The 19,431-nt window shown below is 43.9% G+C and overlaps 1 protein-coding gene across 1 annotated transcript; it reads right to left on the bottom strand.

Moving 5' to 3' along the window:
* Positions 1–8,451: 8,451 nt before the first annotated feature.
* LOC125520980 (protein DJ-1 homolog A) lies at positions 8,452–14,223 on the bottom strand. Its single transcript, XM_048686019.1, has 8 exons — positions 13,998–14,223; positions 13,710–13,913; positions 12,800–12,949; positions 12,545–12,727; positions 10,132–10,212; positions 9,260–9,460; positions 8,887–9,027; positions 8,452–8,804 (listed from the first exon to the last, which is right to left on the bottom strand). The coding sequence occupies exons 1-8, from the start codon at positions 14,142–14,144 to the stop codon at positions 8,604–8,606; spliced, it is 1,308 nt and encodes a 435-aa protein (XP_048541976.1). The 5' UTR covers positions 14,145–14,223; the 3' UTR covers positions 8,452–8,603.
* Positions 14,224–19,431: the final 5,208 nt, after the last annotated feature.

The following is a 19,431-nucleotide window of genomic DNA, read 5'->3' as shown; positions in this document are numbered from 1 at the left end:
TTGCGGTCTTAAGCACCGCGAACAGCTCTGGGATCAACTCCATCCCTTGCATGTCATAGTTCATCACGACGATCTAGTAGCTTAGTGATAGTGGCTAGAGAACTCTATCAATCACTATCTTATCTGGAAGTTTAACTCCCACTTGATTTAAGTGATTGTAGCACCCAGACATTCTGAGCACATGCTCACTAGCTAAGCTATTCTCCTCCATCTTGTTGGCAAAAGAACTTGTCAGAGGTCTCACACCTTCTCAACACGGGCATGAGCCTGAAATCCCAATTTCAGCTCTTGGAACATCTCATATGTTCTATGGCGTTCAAAACGTCATTGGAATCCCGATTCTAAGTCGTAAAGTATGGTGCACTAAACTATCAAGTAGTCATCAGGATGTGTCTGTCAGGTGTTCACAACATCCACAGACGACGTTGTAGGGGTTTGCACATCGAGCGGTGCATCAAAGACGTAAGCCTTCTGTGTAGCAGTGAGGACACTCCTCGGACTACGGACCTAGTCCGCATCAGTGCTTACAATATCTTTCAACTTGGTCTTTCTCTAGGAACGTATTGAAACATGGAGCTACAACGTGAGCTATTTATCTACAACATATTTGCAAAGAAAATTTAGACTATGTTCATGATAATTGAGTTCATTTAATGAACTCCCACTCAGATAGACATCCCTCTAGTCATCTAAGTGAAACATGATCCGAGTCAACTAGGCTGTGTCCGATCATCATGTGAGACGGACTAGTCAACATCGGTGAACATCTTCATGTTGATCGTATCTTCTATACGACTCATGCTCGACCTTTCGGTCTTCCGTGTTCCGAGGCCATGTATGTACATGCTAGGCTCGTCAAGTCAACCTAAGTGTTTTTGCTGTGTAAATCTGGCTTACACCCGTTGTATTCGAACGTTAGAATCTATCACACCCGATCATCACGTGGTGCTTCGAAACAACGAACCTTCGCAACGGTGCACAGTTAGGGGGAACACCTTTCTTGAAATTTTAGTGAGGGATCATCTTATTTAAGCTACCGTCGTTCTAAGCAAATAAGATGTAAAACATGATAAACATCACATGCAATCAAATAGTGACATGATATGGCCAATATCATTTTGCTCCTTTTGATCTCCATCTTCGGGGCTCCATGATCATCGTTGTCACCGGCATGACACCATGATCTCCATCATCATGATCTCCATCATTGTGTCTTCTTGAAGTTGTCTCGTCATCTATTACTTCTACTACTATGGCTAACGCTTTAGCAATAAAGTAAAGTAATTACATGACGTTTATGTTGACACGCAGGTCATAAATAAATTAAGACAACTCCTATGGATCCTGCTGGTTGTCATACTCATCGACATGCAAGTCGTGATTCCTATTACAAGAACATGATCAATCTCATACATCACATATATCATTCATCACATCCTTTTGGCCATATCACATCACAAGGCATATGCTGCAAAAACAAGTTAGATGTCCTCTAATTGTTGTTGCAAGTTTTACGTGGCTGCTATAGGTTTCTAGCAAGAACGTTTCTTACCTACGCGAAAACCACAACGTAATATGCCAATTTCTATTTACCCTTCATAAGGACCCTTTTCATCGAATCCGATCCGACTAAAGTGGGAGAGACAGACACCCACTAGCCACCTTATGCAACTAGTGCATGTCAGTCGGTGGAACCAGTCTCACGTAAGAGTACGTGTAAGGTCGGTCCGGGCCGCTTCATCCCACGATGCCGCCGAATCAAGATAAGACTAGTAACGGCAAGCAAATTGACAAAATCGATGCCCACAACAACTTTTGTTCTACTCGTGCATAGAAACTACGCATAGACCTAGCTCATGATGCCACTGTTGGGGAACGTAGCAGAAATTCAAAATTTTCTACGCATCACCAAGATCAATCTATGGAGTAATCTAGCAACGAGGGAAGGAGAGTGCATCTACATACCCTTGTAGATCGCTAAGCGGAAGCGTTCAAGTGAACGGGGTTGATGGAGTCGTACTCGTCGTGATTCAGATCACCGGAGATCCTAGTGCCGAACGGACGGCACCTCCGCGTTCAACACACGTGCAGCCCGGTGACGTCTCCTACGCCTTGATCCATCAAGGGGAGAAGGAGAGGTTGGGAAGACTCCATCCAGCAGCAGCACAACGGCGTGGTGGTGGTGGAGGAGCGTGGCAATCCTGCAGGGCTTCGCCAAGCACCACGGGAGAGGAGGAGGGAGAGAGGCAGGGCTGCGCCATGGAGAGGTCAAAACTCATGTGTTGGCAGCCCCAAAGTCCTCAAGTATATATAGGGGAGAGGGAGGGGGTGCGCCCCCTTTAGGGTTTCCACCCCAAGGGGTGCGGCAGCCCCAAACCCATCTAGGGTGGCGGCCAATGGGGGGGAGAGGGGAAACTTGCCCCCCCAAGCTAGGTGGAGGCGCCCCCTCCCCAAACCCTAGGCGCCTTGGGCCCTTGTGGGGTGGTGCACCAGCCCACCTGGGGCTGGTCCCCTCCCACACTTGGCCCATGCAGCCCTCCGGGGCTGGTGGCCCCACTTGGTGGACCACCGGGACCCTCCCGGTGGTCCCGGTACATTACCGATAAAACCCGAAACTTTTCCGGCGACCAAAACAGGACTTCCCATATATAAATCTTTACCTCCGGACCATTCCGGAACTCCTCGTGACGTCCGGGATCTCATCCGGGACTCCAAACAACATTCGGTAACCACGTATATATGTTCCCTATAACCCTAGCGTCATCGAACCTTAAGTGTGTAGACCCTACGGGTTCGGGAACCATGCAGACATGACCGAGACAACTCTCCGGCCAATAACCAACAGCGGGATCTGGATACCCATGTTGTCTCCCACATGTTCCATGATGATCTCATCGGATGAACCATGATGTCAAGGATTCAATCAATCCTGTATACAATTCCCTTTGTCTAGCGGTACGGTACTTGCCCGAGATTCGATCGTCGGTATCCCGATACCTTGTTCAATCTCGTTACCGGCAAGTATCTTTACTCGTTCCGTAACACATCATCCCGTGATCAACTCCTTGATCACATTGTGCACATTATGATGATGTCCTGCCGAGTGGGCCCAGAGATACCTCTCCGTTTACACGGAGTGACAAATCTCAGTCTCGATTCGTGCCAACCCAACAGACACTTTCGGAGATACCTGTAGTGTACCTTTATAGCCACCCAGTTACGTTGTGACGTTTGGCACACCCAAAGCACTCCTACGGTATCTGGGAGTTGCACAATCTCATGGTCTAAGGAAATGATACTTGACACTAGAAAAGCTTTAGCATACGAACTACACGATCTTTGTGCTAGGCTTAGGATTGGGTCTTTTCCATCACATCATTCTCCTAATGATGTGATCCCGTTATCAACGACATCCAATGTCCATGGTCAGGAAACCGTAACCATCTATTGATCAACGAGCTAGTCAACTAGAGGATTACTAGGGACATGGTGTTGTCTATGTATCCACACATGTATCTGAGTTTCCTATCAATACAATTCTAGCATGGATAATAAACAATTATCATGAACAAGGAAATATAATAATAACCAATTTATTATTGCCTCTAGGGCATATTTCCAACACCCGGCCCATCTCCTTCCGCCGCCTGAGCCCTCGTCTCCCTCCTCGCGCCCGAGCCTCCCCGCCCGCGACGGCCGCCGCCCTCGCCGCGCCTCTCGCCGGCAAGCTTCAACTCCGGCACGCCGCCCCGACCGGCCGCCGCGTCCATCCTCGCCGTCCGACGCCGGTGGCGACGTCCCTCGTCGCCAAGACCACCACCGCGGCGCCCCTCGCCGTCCGGCCGGCCCCGGCGACCCCTCCTCCTCGCTCCACTTCGGCAAGTCCGGCGACAACGAGTAACTCCGGCGAACTGCTACAGTACCCGCGCAAAATCCAGATCTGGACTCGTTGGGTTGAGTTTTTCGTCCCTAAACCCTAGCATTTTTGCAATCTTTGACATGTCATAACTTCCTCATCGTAGCTCCGATTCGTGCGTGTAGCATATCAAAATGTTCGTCCCGGCGAGTACATCATTTCATCACATTGCATAATTTTTATTTAAGCTCATCTTGATGCCGAAAATGCTGTTGGAAGAGGGCTATGTGAGGAAAGTTTCAGATCTGTTTCAGCAAATGCACTTTTGTCATTTTTGCCATGATTAATATGTGCATGATATGATCCTGAGCTCTACATGTGTTTTGTAGAATGTCATGCCATCTTTACAGGGGTGTATGCCATGTATTTTTGTGATCTTTGTGGTGACTAGCACAAGCATGCAAAGTAGCTTACTCAATGATGCTGATTTCAGGGACTTGGAATTTCACTAAGTCCTTGCCCTGTCATTATTTTTATGCCATATGTTCATGTTGTTTCCTAGTGATCCGTGCCTCTTTTGAGCATGATCAGTAAGGATGTTTTCTAGATAATGTTGTGCTCTATCCATCCATGTCTTTGTTTGCAATTATGGATCACCCTAGCTTGAGTCAATCGAGCTCTACTTTTACTATAAAATGTTCCTAGTAGATTGTTAACATGTTTAGCGATTTTGCCGAGCTTGTTGTTGTTGATCCGTGCATGCTATGTTGTTGTTCTTGCCATGTCTAGCTTCTATGTCATGTCTATTTGCTGGGTGCATGCTTAGATTATCATGCAATGCCTCGTAATGAGTGCATCAAGCTCGTAAACATGCCTACTCGTTAACTGTTTTGCCATGCTCCAGTTTTCACCAAGTCTGAATCTGTTTATATTTTTGCTATGTTCTCATGCTTGCAATTGTATTTTCTAATCCCTTTTGGCTCATGGTCACTAAGGGACTTTTGTTATATGCTTAGAGTAGCTTCATGCCATGCCTTGCTATGCCATGATATGTTCCTGTAGCATGTAGTTTTCGTGCTCTAAACTTTGCTTCCTGATAATAAATTCCTGACTTACTGTTAATTTCGCTAAGTCTGAAACCTATTATCATTTGCACTTTTGCCATACTTGTTTGAACCTGTTAATAAGTGAATTAGCCGTAGCTCAGTGTTCATCTTTTGTCAAGCATCATGAGTGGATCCCTGCCTTGTATTTTGTTGCCATGTTGGAGTGCTGTAGAATGTTGTTCTTGATGCATTTAGTTGGTCTCGTGTTGATTATCGCAGACCAGTGCCATATTTGTTTTGCTTGCCATTTCCAAACCGTGCATCCGATTTCGGTGATCTTTATATCGATTTCAACCGAAATCAACTCCCCTTTTCAGTGGCACTCTTGGTTTTCCAAGTTGAGACCAGGTTCAATCATTCCTTTACAAATCATGCATATGCATCACTTATCGCATCCCGCATATCATACCATGTTTGCATCATGTTGCTTGAGCATTGCACGTGGTTGATTGTGTTCCCTTTTGCTTGTTGTTCTTGTTTGGGTATAGCCTGGAGACGAGTACGTGATCGAGGAGCCCGTTGAGTACGCTTACAAGGATCAAGGCAACTCGGAGAACTTTGCAGGCAAGATGACCATACCCTCGAAATCACTTCTATCTTTGCTTGCTAGATGCTCGCTCTTTTGCTATGCCTATGCTATGATACCTACCACTTGCTTATCATACCTCCCATATTGCCATGTCAAACCTCTAACCCACCATGTCCTAGCAAACCGTTGTTTGGCTATGTTACCGCTTTGCTCAGCCCCTCTTATAGCGTTGCTAGTTGCAGGTGAAGATTGGAGATCGTTCCTTGTTGGAACTTGTTTATTGTTGGGATATCACCATATTATCTTGTTTATCTTAATGCACCTATATACTTGGTAAAGGGTGGAAGTCTTGGTCTTATGCCTGGTGTTTTGTTTCACTTTTGCCGCCCTAGTTTCCGTCATATCGGTGTTATGTTCCCGGATTTTGCGTTCCTTACACGGTTGGGTTATAATGGGAACCCCTTGACAGTTCGCCTTGAATAAAACTCCTCCAGCAATGCCCAACCTTGGTTTTACCATTTGCCACCTAGCCTCTTTTTCCCTTGGGTTTCCAGAGCCCAAGGGTCATCTTTATTAAACCCCCCCCTGGGCCAGTGCTCCTCTGAGTGTTGGTCCGACCGAGTAGACTGCGGGGCCACCTCGGGGCAACTTGAGGGTTGGTTTTACTCGTAGGATGTCTCATCTGAGTGTGCCCTGAGAACGAGATATGTGCAGCTCCTATCGGGATTTGTCGGCACATTCGGGCGGTGTTGCTGGACTTGTTTTACCATTGTCGAGGATGTCTTGTAACCAGGATGCCGAGTCTGATCGGATTGTCTTGGGAGAAGGAATATCCTTCGTCGACCGTGAGAGCTTGTGATGGGCTAAGTTGGGACTCCCCTGCAGGGATTTGAACTTTCGAAAGCCGTGCCCGCGGTGATGGGCAGATGAGAATTTGTTAATGTCCGGTTGTAGATAACCTGAAACTTAACTTAATTAAAATGCACCAACCGCGTGTGTAACCGTGATGGTCTCTTCTCGGCGGAGTCCAGGAAGTGAACACGGTGTTGGAGTTATGTTTGACGTAGGTTATTCTAGGATCACTTCTTGATCATAGTTGTTCGACCGTGCCTTTGCCTTCTCTTCTCGCTCTCTTTTGCGTATGTTAGCCACCATATATGCTAGTCGCTTGCTGCAGCTCCACATCATACCTTTACCTTACCTATAAGCTTAAATAGTCTTGATCACGAGGGTGTGAGATTGCTGAGTCCCCGTGACTCACAGATTACTTCCAAAACCAGATGCAGGGACCGATGATACCGCTCCAGATGATATGACCGAGCTCAAGTGGGAGTTCGATGAAGACTCTCGTCGTTACTACGTGTCTTTCCCAGATGATCAGTAGTGGTGCCCAGTTGAGGCGATCGGGGACTTTGTCGCATTTGGGGTTAATCTTTATTTTGGTTCTGTAGTCGGACCTTGAGTGTATTTGGATGAATGTAATGACTTATTTATATATTTGTGTGACGTGGCGAGTGTAAGCCAACTATGTATCTCGTTCCCCTTTATGTATTACATGGGTTGTTATGAAGATTACTTCACTTGCGACATTGCTTTCAATGCGGTTATGCCTCTAAGTCGTGCTTCGACACATGGGAGATATAGCTGCATCGAGGGCGTTATAGCGGCCGCAGAGGAGGAAGCCATCCGCGTTCGCATTGTGAAGAAACGGCAGTAGAGGAACACGCGCGCCCTCGCCCGTGAATAGAATCGGGCGGTCAGTGCCATGGCCGGTCTGCCACCGAAGGAGGACAGCGACGGCGAGGGCATCTCCGGCGACGAGCACATCCGGCTTGATCCGTACTGTATCTTCGACCGGTACTTCCACGAGAAGGACGGCAAGGGCGCCGGGGAGGGCAAGGGCAGCCGTGGATGAACTCCATCATAGCCAAACATGCCAAATTTTGGTAGTCCAATGGCATGTTAGTGTAGTGTGATGAAGTAGCCGGACGATGTGTGTGCGTTGACGTAGTTGCATGAGTTTGTATGGATTTGAGATATGGTAATTGAGGTGTTCGGGTGTGGATTAAATTTTTTGAGGAGTGCTCAGTGCCCGTGGACGCGCCTAAACGCGTCCGCGGGCGTTTGAGGGACCGGATTTGTGAAGTCCGCCTGTAGATGCTCTTATTAGAAGAATTGGGAATGGAGCCACAACCTCAATTTGAAGTGACAATTGGTTGCCGAGGAATGCAAATATGAGGCCAGTGGTTTGCTTGTCCAAGGACCCACCACATTTAGTGAATGAACTCATAGACACAGCTTCTGAGTCGTGGAATTCCAACAAGATACAACAAGTGTGCTTACCCATGGACAAGTCAAACGACAAGAACTTTCCAAGGGAGAAGAAAGGGAGCAGCAGGATGTTACAACAAAACCTAAGGGCTTTGTTAAATTGAATGTTATGTCGCGTTTGATGATGGCAGGGGCTCTGGGGGATCTGGGGCTATCCTGTGTGATGACAAAGGCTTCTTCCTGGCGGCATTCCCTTCGTTGAAGATGCTGCGACGGTAGAAGCTCATGGACTCAGGGACGGTCTAATTCTGGCGAATGATACTGGATGTAACAACCTTCTGGTTGAAGCAGATTGCAATGGAGGTTGTTGATGTGATGCAGAATTATGGCAACTCAACTAGGGCCGGCAGTGGCTATCTATGAGGAATGTAATTCTGTTGGCTTCTACTCCCTCCATCCCATAATATAAGAGCGATCTTATATTAGGAGGGAGTATCATTGCTCTGGGCTCTTGTTCCGGTGAAGCCAATAAGACAGGCGAATATGCTAGCTGGTAGAGCAAAGGACTCGCGAACTACTGTTTGGCAGACCGAACCTCCAAAATTTTTAGTTGATGTGCTAACAAACAACGTATCTTTGTACCACGGCAAAAAAAAGTAGTGTCATTCCACATTCTTAACTGCATCGTATTCATCTTAACTTTTTATTGCATTTCCATCCATTACGAGCTGTTGCGTTATTGTACTAGTAAGAAACAAAGGCCACCAGCTAACACAGCATCCCCTCGTATATTCACAGCGCCACTCTAGTCTGACCAGGAACTTCATCGTAGCAGCAGAACTCACACAAAAACCATTGCTTTGGCCAGCTCGAAGGCCCTTTCCCTACCAAAAAGCTTCTCCACGATGGCAAGCGAGAATTCCATGGAAGTGCCTGGACCTTGGCTAGTGATCAGGTTGCCGTCCACGACGACTCTGTTCTTGCATTCGCTTTGGTCCGCGAGTTTGCTCCACATAGCAGGATAGGATGTAGCCTTCTTCCCCTGGTGTAAATGAGGTTGTGAGTTATAGAACCGTTTCAGTATGTCTGTTTTGCTTGGATTTAATGCTTATCGCACGCTATACCTTCAGCAGGCCATGTGGCTCAAGGACAATTGCTGGGGAGGCACATATTGCTCCATACAGTTTGTTTGCCTCGGCTTGCTTCTTGATCAAACCGATCAGTTTATCTGATTTGGCATATGCTTGGGCACCACCAAGACCACCCTATCAAAAATAAAAAGGTGAGGTCATATTATATATTCCCTCCGTTCAAAAATATAAGATGCTCTAACATTTTTTCTGAATCGGATGTACATAGACACGTTTTAGTGTGTTTGTTCACTCATTGCAGTCCGTATGTAGTCCACATTGAAATATCCAAAACATCTTAAAATTTGTGAACAGAGGGAGTAAAAGTTAATGCTAATAATGGTCAAAAGTGGTGTATGGAACTTACAGGTAACAAAATGAGATCGTACTGCTGCTTAAGGGCATCATCCAACTGCACATCAGCAACCATCTTCACGTTCCTGGATGCAACAATCTCCAAAGTGCTTTCCAAAGATGCAACGACAACATTTGCTTTCGCCCTTCGAAGAATGTCAATTATCATAATTGCCTCCATCTCCTCTGTGCCATTAGCAATTGGTACGAGAATCTGCAGCAGGAGAACAAGATATTGAACTGTTAATCTAGCACTATACAGTCGGAACTCGGCATGTAGTAAAATGAAAAAAATATAAGAAATCAGACATGTAACAGGTAAATTGTTGATTTAAATAGCATTTTAGTTGCTTTCTAGTGGCTCCTATTATTTAACATTAGTCATGCACTAATTTGTGTTTGGGTCGTGTGTACTATGCTAGCAGATATAATTTTCATCCCTCCCTCCATATGTGCAGAGCAAGCTAGAAAGGCAAATTTCTGAAGGAGACACATCTCAAACAGAAAAGCTGAGATACTGAATATGCCTGCTCTCATCTTCAATCTATCAAAACCTAGTGATCTAGCTTTACAAAGAGCACACAATGAATTCTCCACCATGCTAAGGAACAATATTTGCACCAGAACCATGGTTGCGCATATAAAACCCATACTACCCAATCCCACCTTTGTAATTAAGGAACTTGGTTTGCCTAGTTACATTTTTAATACCTCATCTTTCTTGCATTTAACAAACTTTACTTATTTGCCCAGTTCTACTGTGTAGTCTACGGCTCTACGCTACAATAATGGTATCACCAATGATCACATTTATAGCACACTATGCCATGAAAATAAATCAAATGAATGTGGAATAATTAGGTTTTTGTAATGAACAATACATACTTGAGGATTTTCACCAACATTCCAACTGGTCGAATTCAGCTCCTTCATTGAAAACTCTGCGCCATGCTGGGGACGCATTACCTAGAAGGACAAAATCACTTAGTTGACATGTATAAACAACAGCTGCAGAAATATGAGAACTACACCTCGGTAGGACAAAGGAAAGCAAGATAATGTTGCAAAACGCTAACAGAAATCAACCATCGGAAGGAAACTAATCTTTTTTTTTGGCAAACAGAAGGAAACCAATCTGTTGAATCGTTCAATACAGAACCTGAATGCAGAGAAGTACAAACAAAAAACATATATAATTGCATAAGCCACTTAATAACCAGTTTTAGCAAGGATGTCAATCTACAGTTTTAAAGTCAAAAGAGTGATTTGTGTTCCCAAAATGGCAATGGTTCTAAATAGAATTTACCCAATTTGAAAAAAGTCCATTTTACTACCCTGAATAAAGTGGGTGGTTCACTTTACCCCCTGATCTATTTTTCGGCTTCTTTTACCCCCCAAACAAAATCAAACCGGACAAAACCCCCCCCCCCCCCGGCTGGTTTTCTCCACCCGCTGCTGATGTGGCACTAGTCAACGGCTGTTTTGACCTGGGTGGGGCCCCCTTGTCAGGTTTCTCTCTCGCGCGCGCGCGGGCGCACGCCCGAGGCCTTCGTCACCGCATCGCCGCCATGGCCGACCTCGTCCTCGTGCCCACCGCGCTCCCCGGCGCCTAGACCACACGTCCATCTTCTCTGTCGTCGTCCACTACTTCGCCTGCGTCACCGGATCGAAGCCAAGGAGCGCCAACGCCATCGCCCATGTCGTCTTCTTCCTCGGACCACCGCCAGCAATCCTCTTTGATTTCGGTCGGCCTACTGCTCCTAAGCTTTCACCGGGCCTACGGGCCTCCACGGTGAGCTCACGCGCGAAACCCCTTTTCTCCCCGCTCCAATATGTCACTCCATCGCTCGCTGCCATCGGAGGCGAAGCTCGTCGCTGCCGTTCGCTTCGCCGGCGCGCTCACCGCTGCTGCCGCTCACGTCCGAGCACACTTCTGTGCTCAGCACCTCCGCAGCCGCCTGTACAAGCCCTCAGCCCGTCCAACCGTGCCTCTAGTTTCGAATTCACTGTTTAGTCGTCGTCCCCGTGCTTCGGCCGCCATGGCCGAACCACCGGAGCTCCGCTCCCGAGCGTGCTTGCCCGCTCCCTCCGCAGCCTTAACCGCCCAGCGGGCGCGCCCACTCCTGCCCAGACCGCCCGTCGCCCGCGCTTCTGCCTCTCCGCAGCCGCACACGCCCGCCCGTGCAGCCCTGCCCGCTGCCGCAGCTGCTGCTCGCCTGCCGCTGCTGCGCTGCTGCTGCGTCCCAGCTCTACTCACCGTTGTCGCTGCACCCGGCCACCCCAACCGCGCTGGCCTGCGCCCGCCGCTGGCTGCCGCACCCCCCACGCCGCATCTAGCTCTGGTCGAGCCCGCCAGCGCCCTCTCTGTGCAGGCATGCACAGCCAGAGAGGCCGGCTGGCTCTCTACCAGTGGGGCCCGGCCCCAACTTAACTTGGGGGCCTAATCCCCCTTTAGTACTAACCCACCCACCACTAGTCTACTCTATGACAGTGGGGCCCCACAATTTTTAGACTGAGTTAAATAATCTATTAACTAGAGAGAGAGAGAAACCTGACAAGGGGGCCCCACCCAGATCAAAACCGCCGTTGACTAGTGCCACATCAGCAGCGGGTGGAGAAAAACCAGCCGGGGGGGGGGGGGGGGGGGGGGGGGTTGTCCGGTTTGGGTTTGTTTGGGGGGTAAAACAAGCCGAAAAATAGATCATGGGGTAAAGTGAACCACCCACTTTATTCAGGGTAGTAAAATGGACTTTTTTCACCCAATTTTAATATACAGCTAAAATTAAAGTGATAAATTTCATCATCTGCCAAAGCCAAATGATAACATCTTTAGACAAATAATGATTTCACAGAAGACTAAAGCTACTTTGCCCAGAATAATTGTTTGTAGTTATTCTATGAAGGTGCAATGTGAATGATTTCTGAGGACATAACAAGAGATGAATCTTATTTTATCAATTTTGCAGGGTGAAGTACTCCCTCCGTCCCAAAATAAGTGTCTCAAGCTTAGTACAACTTTGTACTAGAGTTAGTACAAAGTTGAGACAGTTATTTTGGGACGGAGGGAGTATAAGATACAGAACAAGATGGTGAACAAATTTTCTTCCCTACATAGTACAAAACTGCAGGACTACCAGTGCCTAGGCCTATCAAGAAACACAATGGCCTGATTATTTCACCATAAAGATGCAACATGGCACTGCAAAACTGCCTAGTAGAGGACCATGAACATGTGGGAAACAAAAGGATAACTTCTCTGCAACGGACATCTAAGAGAACGCTGAAAAACGATTCTTACCATTGGCCCAGCAACTTCATCGGCCTTTTCTTTGCCATACAGTTGTTCAACCAAAACAACAGAATACTCCATGGTTGTTCCTGGCCCACGGCTAGTCACACAATTCCCATCAATCTGTACCCTTGATTCTACAGCTTGCATCTCTGAAGGAAGTTTGTCCATGACTGAAGGATGACAAGTTGCCTATCACAGACACTCGAATGAGCTTCACCCAAATGAAAGCTGATAATACAGAATAATGGGTGAAAGTATAACCTTTAATCCATTGAGCAAACCCCAAGCTCCCAACGCCACAGCTGGTGCAGCACATATTGCAGTATAAAGCTTGCCCTTCTCTGCATGTTTTTTAACCATATTCTCCAAAATTTTGCAGTCTCTAAAGGTGGAAGCCCCAGGCATCCCTCCCTGAACAGAACACGATCAAAATAAACCAAAAGGTCAGAATAAAGCAACAGAGTTCATGGATACCAACACTCCAAAAAATTGTAGTAATAAGAAAACCATGATACATATAGCAACCAAATAGACGGATCAATTCTTGAACAAGAAGACTAATTCCTAATGTTTCTTATTTAGTCTGTTTTTAGTAGAGAGGCGCAAAGACTACACACAGACCTCAACTGGTGTGTGAGCTTCTAGCACTGGGTCTGTCCTTTTTTTTCTAACAACAAACTTGACATGTGTCATACAACACCATGATGTTCTCTCCACGTATAATAGCCAAAGGCAACCAATCCAGAACAACACAGGTAAAGAGCTTGAAATAGTAAGTTAGCGACACAGAGCACACTCATCCTCCTAAATCTGGGAAACGATGGTAGAGTTACATTTCTTATGTTCAAAATTTTAGTTCATCCCTAAACTGGATTGAGAAGGGTCATGTATACAATTTGCGATGTAGATAAACATATGATACCTTTATTACATAACCAAATGCACATCCCTTGACTGTTTGTCGCCACTACTTTATGGTACCAAGGCATCTAATTATGGTCCAGTAGAGCTCGCTTCAATTACAAGGTTTTGTTCAACGAAAGGGAACAATTTAGCAAACAAAACGTTGGTCCGAAACCACCAGCCACAATAACCACATTTCGTAATATTCCCGAAGCAAGGAGACACAGCGTTAACAGGTACAGGCAAGGGGACGGTGTATGTGACTCACGGGAAGCGAGATAAGGTCAAAATCAGCTTCGGCCAGGTCGGCAAGGAGCGCGTCGGCGGCAAGCTTGACGCCCCAGGATGCGGCGACCTGCGCGGCCCCAGGCTCGACGGAGGCGACGGCGACGTCCGCCCCCGCGCGGCGCAGAACGTCGATGGTGATTACGGCCTCCATCGGCTCCGTCCCGTTCGCGATGGGCACCAGCACCTGCAGCATCCGCCGCAGTTAGAGAACCACAAAACGACGCGCCACGCCGTGGGGGTGGGGAGGACAGGGTGCTTGCTTGCTTGCCTTCTTGAGGGGAGGAGACGACGCCATGGGCTGCGGGGCGGAGGACGCAAGCGCGCGGGTTAGGGTTTGGAGGCGGCGTAGGAGAGGAGGTGGGGAGGGGGAGAAGGACGTTGTGAGAGTGGAGAAGACGGGTGGCCGCGTGGCCATTTCTTTCGGTGCTCTTTTCTCTGAGCTTCGGTGGGCTGTTCCAGAAGGGCGGACACCGTGTGCGCCGAGTGGATGGGGATGGTGTCATGTAAACCTGGGCATTCTCCGGGCCGGGCTTGGTTCGGGCCAAAGCCCCACCACAAAATCCCGGGCGTGAGCCTGGCCTGGCCCGGTCATATGAGCAGTGGCTTCTTGATTAAAATAATATTTTTTTTGGAATATTTAAAATATATTATAGCTATATTTCTAATAAAATAATAATGCATGCCTTCTTCGGACTTATTTTCGGACTTTCGGACCAGGCTTCGGTTGGAAAGTTGAGCTCAAGCTCGGCCCGGAAGTTGGGCTTTCGGGCCGGGCTGTCCATACCAGGGGTCTAGTGTTATCTCAAGCGTGCACTGTGCACTAAACCCGGGCATGGACAGCCCGGCCCAAAAAACACGGGTTGGGCCTTCTGTATCGGGTCAGGTTCGAGCATCAGAACAAGGCCGTTTTGTTTTTGGACCAGGATTGGGCTTTAAAAATTAGCCAGAAGCAAAGCTCGGCCCAGACCAGACCGAAGCTTTGCTACAACACAGTCACGCAGCAACTTCCCAACCCAATAGGCTAGCCATCACGCATTTCTAACTAAGGAAGCCCAGCCCAATAGGCGAACCCTAATGCCTAGTCCTTGATACATCTCTCCAACGTATATATAGTTTATGAAGTATTTATGTTATATTTACATCAATTATTTATGATTTTGGTGCAGTTTTAAATTATTTGCATAGACTAACTTATTAATTTAGTAGCCAGTGTCAATTCCTATTTTTTTGCATAGAAAATCCATATCTTGGAACGGTGATTTTTATGGAAAATAAGAAGTCATAGAAGCTTCGAGAGAGGACGAGAAGATGAATCTGGGGCCCACAAGCCCAGGGGCACGGCCTACCCCTGGCCACGCCATACAGGCTTTGTGGGGCCCCTGCAGCTCCATTTTAACCTAATTCCTGGCCTATAAATTCACATATATTTCAAAAACCTCAGATCGAGACCAGAAACAGTTTTATCGCCGCCGCAAGCCTTTGTTTCGAAGCGATCTCATTTGGAGCCCCTTTTCAGCACTCTGACAGGGGGGCAACCCATCCACGAAGGCCTCTTTATCAACCTTGTTGTCTCCATGGTGATGTGTGAGTAGTCCATCCTTGGAGGTGAGGGTATGTACTAGTAGCTATGTGTTCAATCTTTTTCTCATGGTCTTGATGGATTCGATCTTCATGTATCATGAGCTTTATTAATAAAGTTGGATCCTATGATGTTCATCTCCCTCTTTTTTTGTGGTGAATTAAGTCTTGCTCTTTGAAGTTTCTTCATTTTTGAGTTGAATAGTTTGGATTTGAGATCACTTGTTGCATGTCTAGTAATTAAATTGTGGTACCCACGGTGACATTGGGGTACTCTAGGCATAAAGATTGAATAATACGTATCATATGGTATTGTCATAGTACGATCTCTAGGGCTATTCGTGACATTGTGGGTGGTTTAATAGATTGATTGGAAACACAATTTTGAGATGGTTTGCTACCTACATGATTTCATCTTACTTTCTCCAATAGAAAAGAAACTTCGAGGTGATTCTTTACCGCACTATCGAGGAATTATCGTGATGTTCAATTATGTTAATGGTGTTGAGAGATTGCACTAATGAAAGTATGAAGCCTAGGCCCGAGACACAATTTTAATCTACTTTTGTTACTTGCTACCTTGTTGTTTTATTTGTTCAGACTACAAAAACCTATTTCTACCATACATACTACACTTGTATGAACATCTCCTCGCCAAACTACTGCACATATACAACTAACAATTGTATTGGACACAAGAGATTTCTTGTATTTGATTACAAGGTTGTTTGAGAGAGAACCGCCTTCATCCTACACCTTCCATGGATTGATAAATCTTAAGTCATCAACTTGAAGCATATTTTCTACTGACCTACAAACTCTGTTTTTGGAGGCCCAACAAAGTCTACAAGAAGAAAGTTGCGTAGTAGACATTAAGCTATTTCTGACGCTGTTGCTAGAGAGGTGAGTGCTTGAAGGTATATCTTTATATCTTGCAATTCAATCTTTTAGTTTCTTATGTATTCACTAGTTTGATTTGTTAAATAAAACTACAAACAAAATTGGAAGTGAAGTCATGTCAGATTCTTTATCTATATAGTCTTTGTTGAAAAACATTAATCTGATAATTGCTATGAAGTATTAAAAGACGAATTTAGCGAAATGTTTGGTGTAAGTTCCTTGAATGATAAGCATGATTGTAATGTTGTTAGTATGCTTTTTATGAGTGTCATTAGAGCTAATGATGATTGCACTAGTCATGATAAAATTTTAAAGAAGAATTTTCTTATAAGCATGTCAATTTTTGTGGAGAACATAGACCTTGTGAAAGAGTGCAATTATGGATAATACATTTTGTAAGAAACATAAACATGACAAAACTAAATGTGACTTAAGATATTAGATGATTATGCTAAAAAAATATGTTCTCTTCATCCCATTGCTTGTGGATTTTGCAATGAAGTTGATCGTCTTAATTTCAATGCATGTATTTTCATGATTGAATAATGGCTAAATATTGTGATGATATGATCATCATTAAACTTTATAATGAACTTGATCTATTTTTGAGGTGTGAAGAGTTGACACATAAAAATATTTAGTCTAAAGAATTTATTCTCATAAAGGCAATTGAAATTTATCCAAAGGAAATCTCTATAATTTATGTGGTAATTTGCAATGAGAATGCTTATATAGACAAATATAGAAAGGAAGAGATTCCAATGGAATATAAAAGGAATACTTTTACTACTAATGAAAGAGAAAGGATGTCCTAAGTTTGTTCTATTGTTTCTCATAATGAACCTGCTGTGATGAGGAGCTTCCTTTCCAACCAATCTCTCCAACAAGAAGCTCGGAAAAATCACTTGACCTCACTCCTAAGGTGGTGAAGAAGAAGAAGAAAAGGAAAATAAGGAGAACAAAGATAAAAACGGTATCTCTTCCAAATAATGTTGCTCCTATTATGGTTTGTCTTTTGAGAATGAACCACAAAGTATTATGCAAAATGATACACTTGATGAAGATATTGTGTTTTATTCTTATGAAACCATGTGTGTAGGCACTATTAATGATGAATTTGTTATTCCTACTACTTACTATGATGGTTATGATTGGGTAGATAATTTGATACTTCTTATGACCTTGAATTTTTTTGGCACCAACTTGAAAAATAATGATTGTTATACTACTGGTGTTATTCATGCTATGGATGATGAGAGTGATTATTTAGAAGAAAATGCTAATGATATGCAAAGCCATAAACTTGGGGATGCTACATTTGATGAAGATTATCTTTTTAATCCTCCTACTTTTGATGAGAAAATTTATTGTGATGATTACATGCCTTTAATTTATGATGATTGCAATGATGATGCAAGCGGGTTTAGAAGAGTGACAACTTTAGGTACAAATGATCACGCTATTTTAGAGGTTGTTGAATCTTATTAGAATAATGTTAAAAGTGAATTTGAAGAGGTCATAACTATATTTAGTGATGATTCCACTATTCCAGAAGAGGTTTCAATTGATTATGATGAGAATAAAGTTAATACTTATGATGATTATTGTGGTGGTAGTTATACTATCAATAATAGTGATAATCATTTTTGTGAAACTTGTCATAATTATGAATATTCTTCTACCGAACATTACTCTTTAATATGGAATTAATCTATAGTGTTCAAATTTTATATGATACTCCCACTATTATTAATGAGAAGAAATTTGCTTATATGGAGAGTAATAAAAAAATATGCTTATAGGTCATGAAAAGAATGCTTTATGCGAAAGCCATATAATTGAATTAGTTCATGATGCCACAAAAATTACTATGAGAGAGAAAGATATGCCTATAGATATATTAATAATATCAAGTTTCCTCTCTATATATATGTGTTGAAAATTTTAAAGTTACACTTATTTTGTCTTCCTATGCTAGTTGATTCTTATTCCAATAAATTGTTTGCTTGTAAAATTACCATGCATAGGAAGTGAGTTAGGCTTAAATGTGTTTGCTATATGTTCATGATGCTTCCTTTGTATTTTAGTTTCTACTTTTATGTGAGCATCGCTAAAATTGCCATGCCTAGCTAAAAGGCATTATCAAAAGCGCTTGTTCGGCGGCAACCCAATATTTATCCTTATTGTTTCTGTGTGCTTACATGATTAGTTCTCTTATAGTAATCATGTTTTGTATCTTTTATTTCACTAAAGTGCCGAGTTTAGCCTTTGTCATGCTTAGTTTGCAAGTTTATGATTGTTGTTTGAAAACAGACAGGTTTCTGTAATGTTCTGCATATTCGTAAGTAAGAACATGAAGAATTCTCAAAAAAATTACACAGTAAGCATGTATGAGTTCTCTGTTATGTGGTAATTTTCCAGAATTTTTGGGGTTACAAAAGTATGATAATTAATTAGTTTTTTACGTAATGTTTGCTTTTGACATATTCTATTTTGTTTTCTTTTTACCTGTTTTTAAGTTTCCATGGCTTATATTAAGGGATATAAATTGTAGAAATGATAGGATACAATGGACATCATTTGAAAGTGATTATTCACCTTGCCTTTGCAGTACATGAGTGAATGATTTACTTTTATTATACTAACATATCTCATGAGTTCTATTAAGTTTTGTGTGAATGATGTTTTTCAAGTTTTGGGTGAGTTAGGATATGAGGAGAATTAGGAGGGTCAACCCAATATTTATCCTTATTGTTTCTGTGTGTTTACATGACTAGTTCTCCTGTAGTAATGATTTCTTGTACTCCCTCCGTAAAGAAATATAAGAGTGTTTAGATCACTAAAGTAGTGATCTAAATGCTCTTATATTTGTTTACATAGGGAGTATCTTTTGTTTCACTAAAGTGCCAAGTTTAGCCTTTGTCATGCTTAGTTTGCAAGTTTATGAGTTGTCGTTTGAAAACAGACAATTCTCTGTAGTGTCTTGCATATTCATGAGTAAGAACGTGAAGAATTCTTAAAAAAAATTACACAGTAAGCATGTATGAGTTCTTTGTTATGTGGTTATTTTTCAGAATTTTCGGAGTTACAAAAGTATGGTAATTAATTAGATGGTTACGTTATGTTTTGCTTTTGACATATTCTATTTTGTTTTCCTTTTCCATTTTTTAAAGTTTTCATGGCTTATATTAAGGGATATAAATTGTAGAAATGATAGGATACAA

The sequence above is a fragment of the Triticum urartu genome, chromosome 7 (genome assembly GCF_003073215.2).
Source record: "Triticum urartu cultivar G1812 chromosome 7, Tu2.1, whole genome shotgun sequence".
Taxonomy (NCBI): Eukaryota; Viridiplantae; Streptophyta; class Magnoliopsida; order Poales; family Poaceae; genus Triticum; species Triticum urartu.
The sequence above is the reverse complement of the archived record's forward strand: the minus strand, read 5'-3'. Positions and strand labels throughout refer to the sequence as shown.

What these genes read in the sequence shown, in the direction of transcription:
- LOC125520980 (XM_048686019.1), bottom strand. Translation starts at nt 14,144, where the DNA reads ATGGCCACGCGGCCACCCGTCTTCTCCACTCTCACAACGTCCTTCTCC. An exon ending in ATGAAGTTGCTGGGCCAATG is followed by an intron (nt 10,213 to 12,544) that starts GTAAGAATCGTT and finishes TTGTCCTTCTAG; the next exon opens with GTAATGCGTCCCCAGCATGG. An exon ending in AGCCACATGGCCTGCTGAAG is followed by an intron (nt 8,805 to 8,886) that starts GTATAGCGTGCG and finishes CATTTACACCAG; the next exon opens with GGGAAGAAGGCTACATCCTA.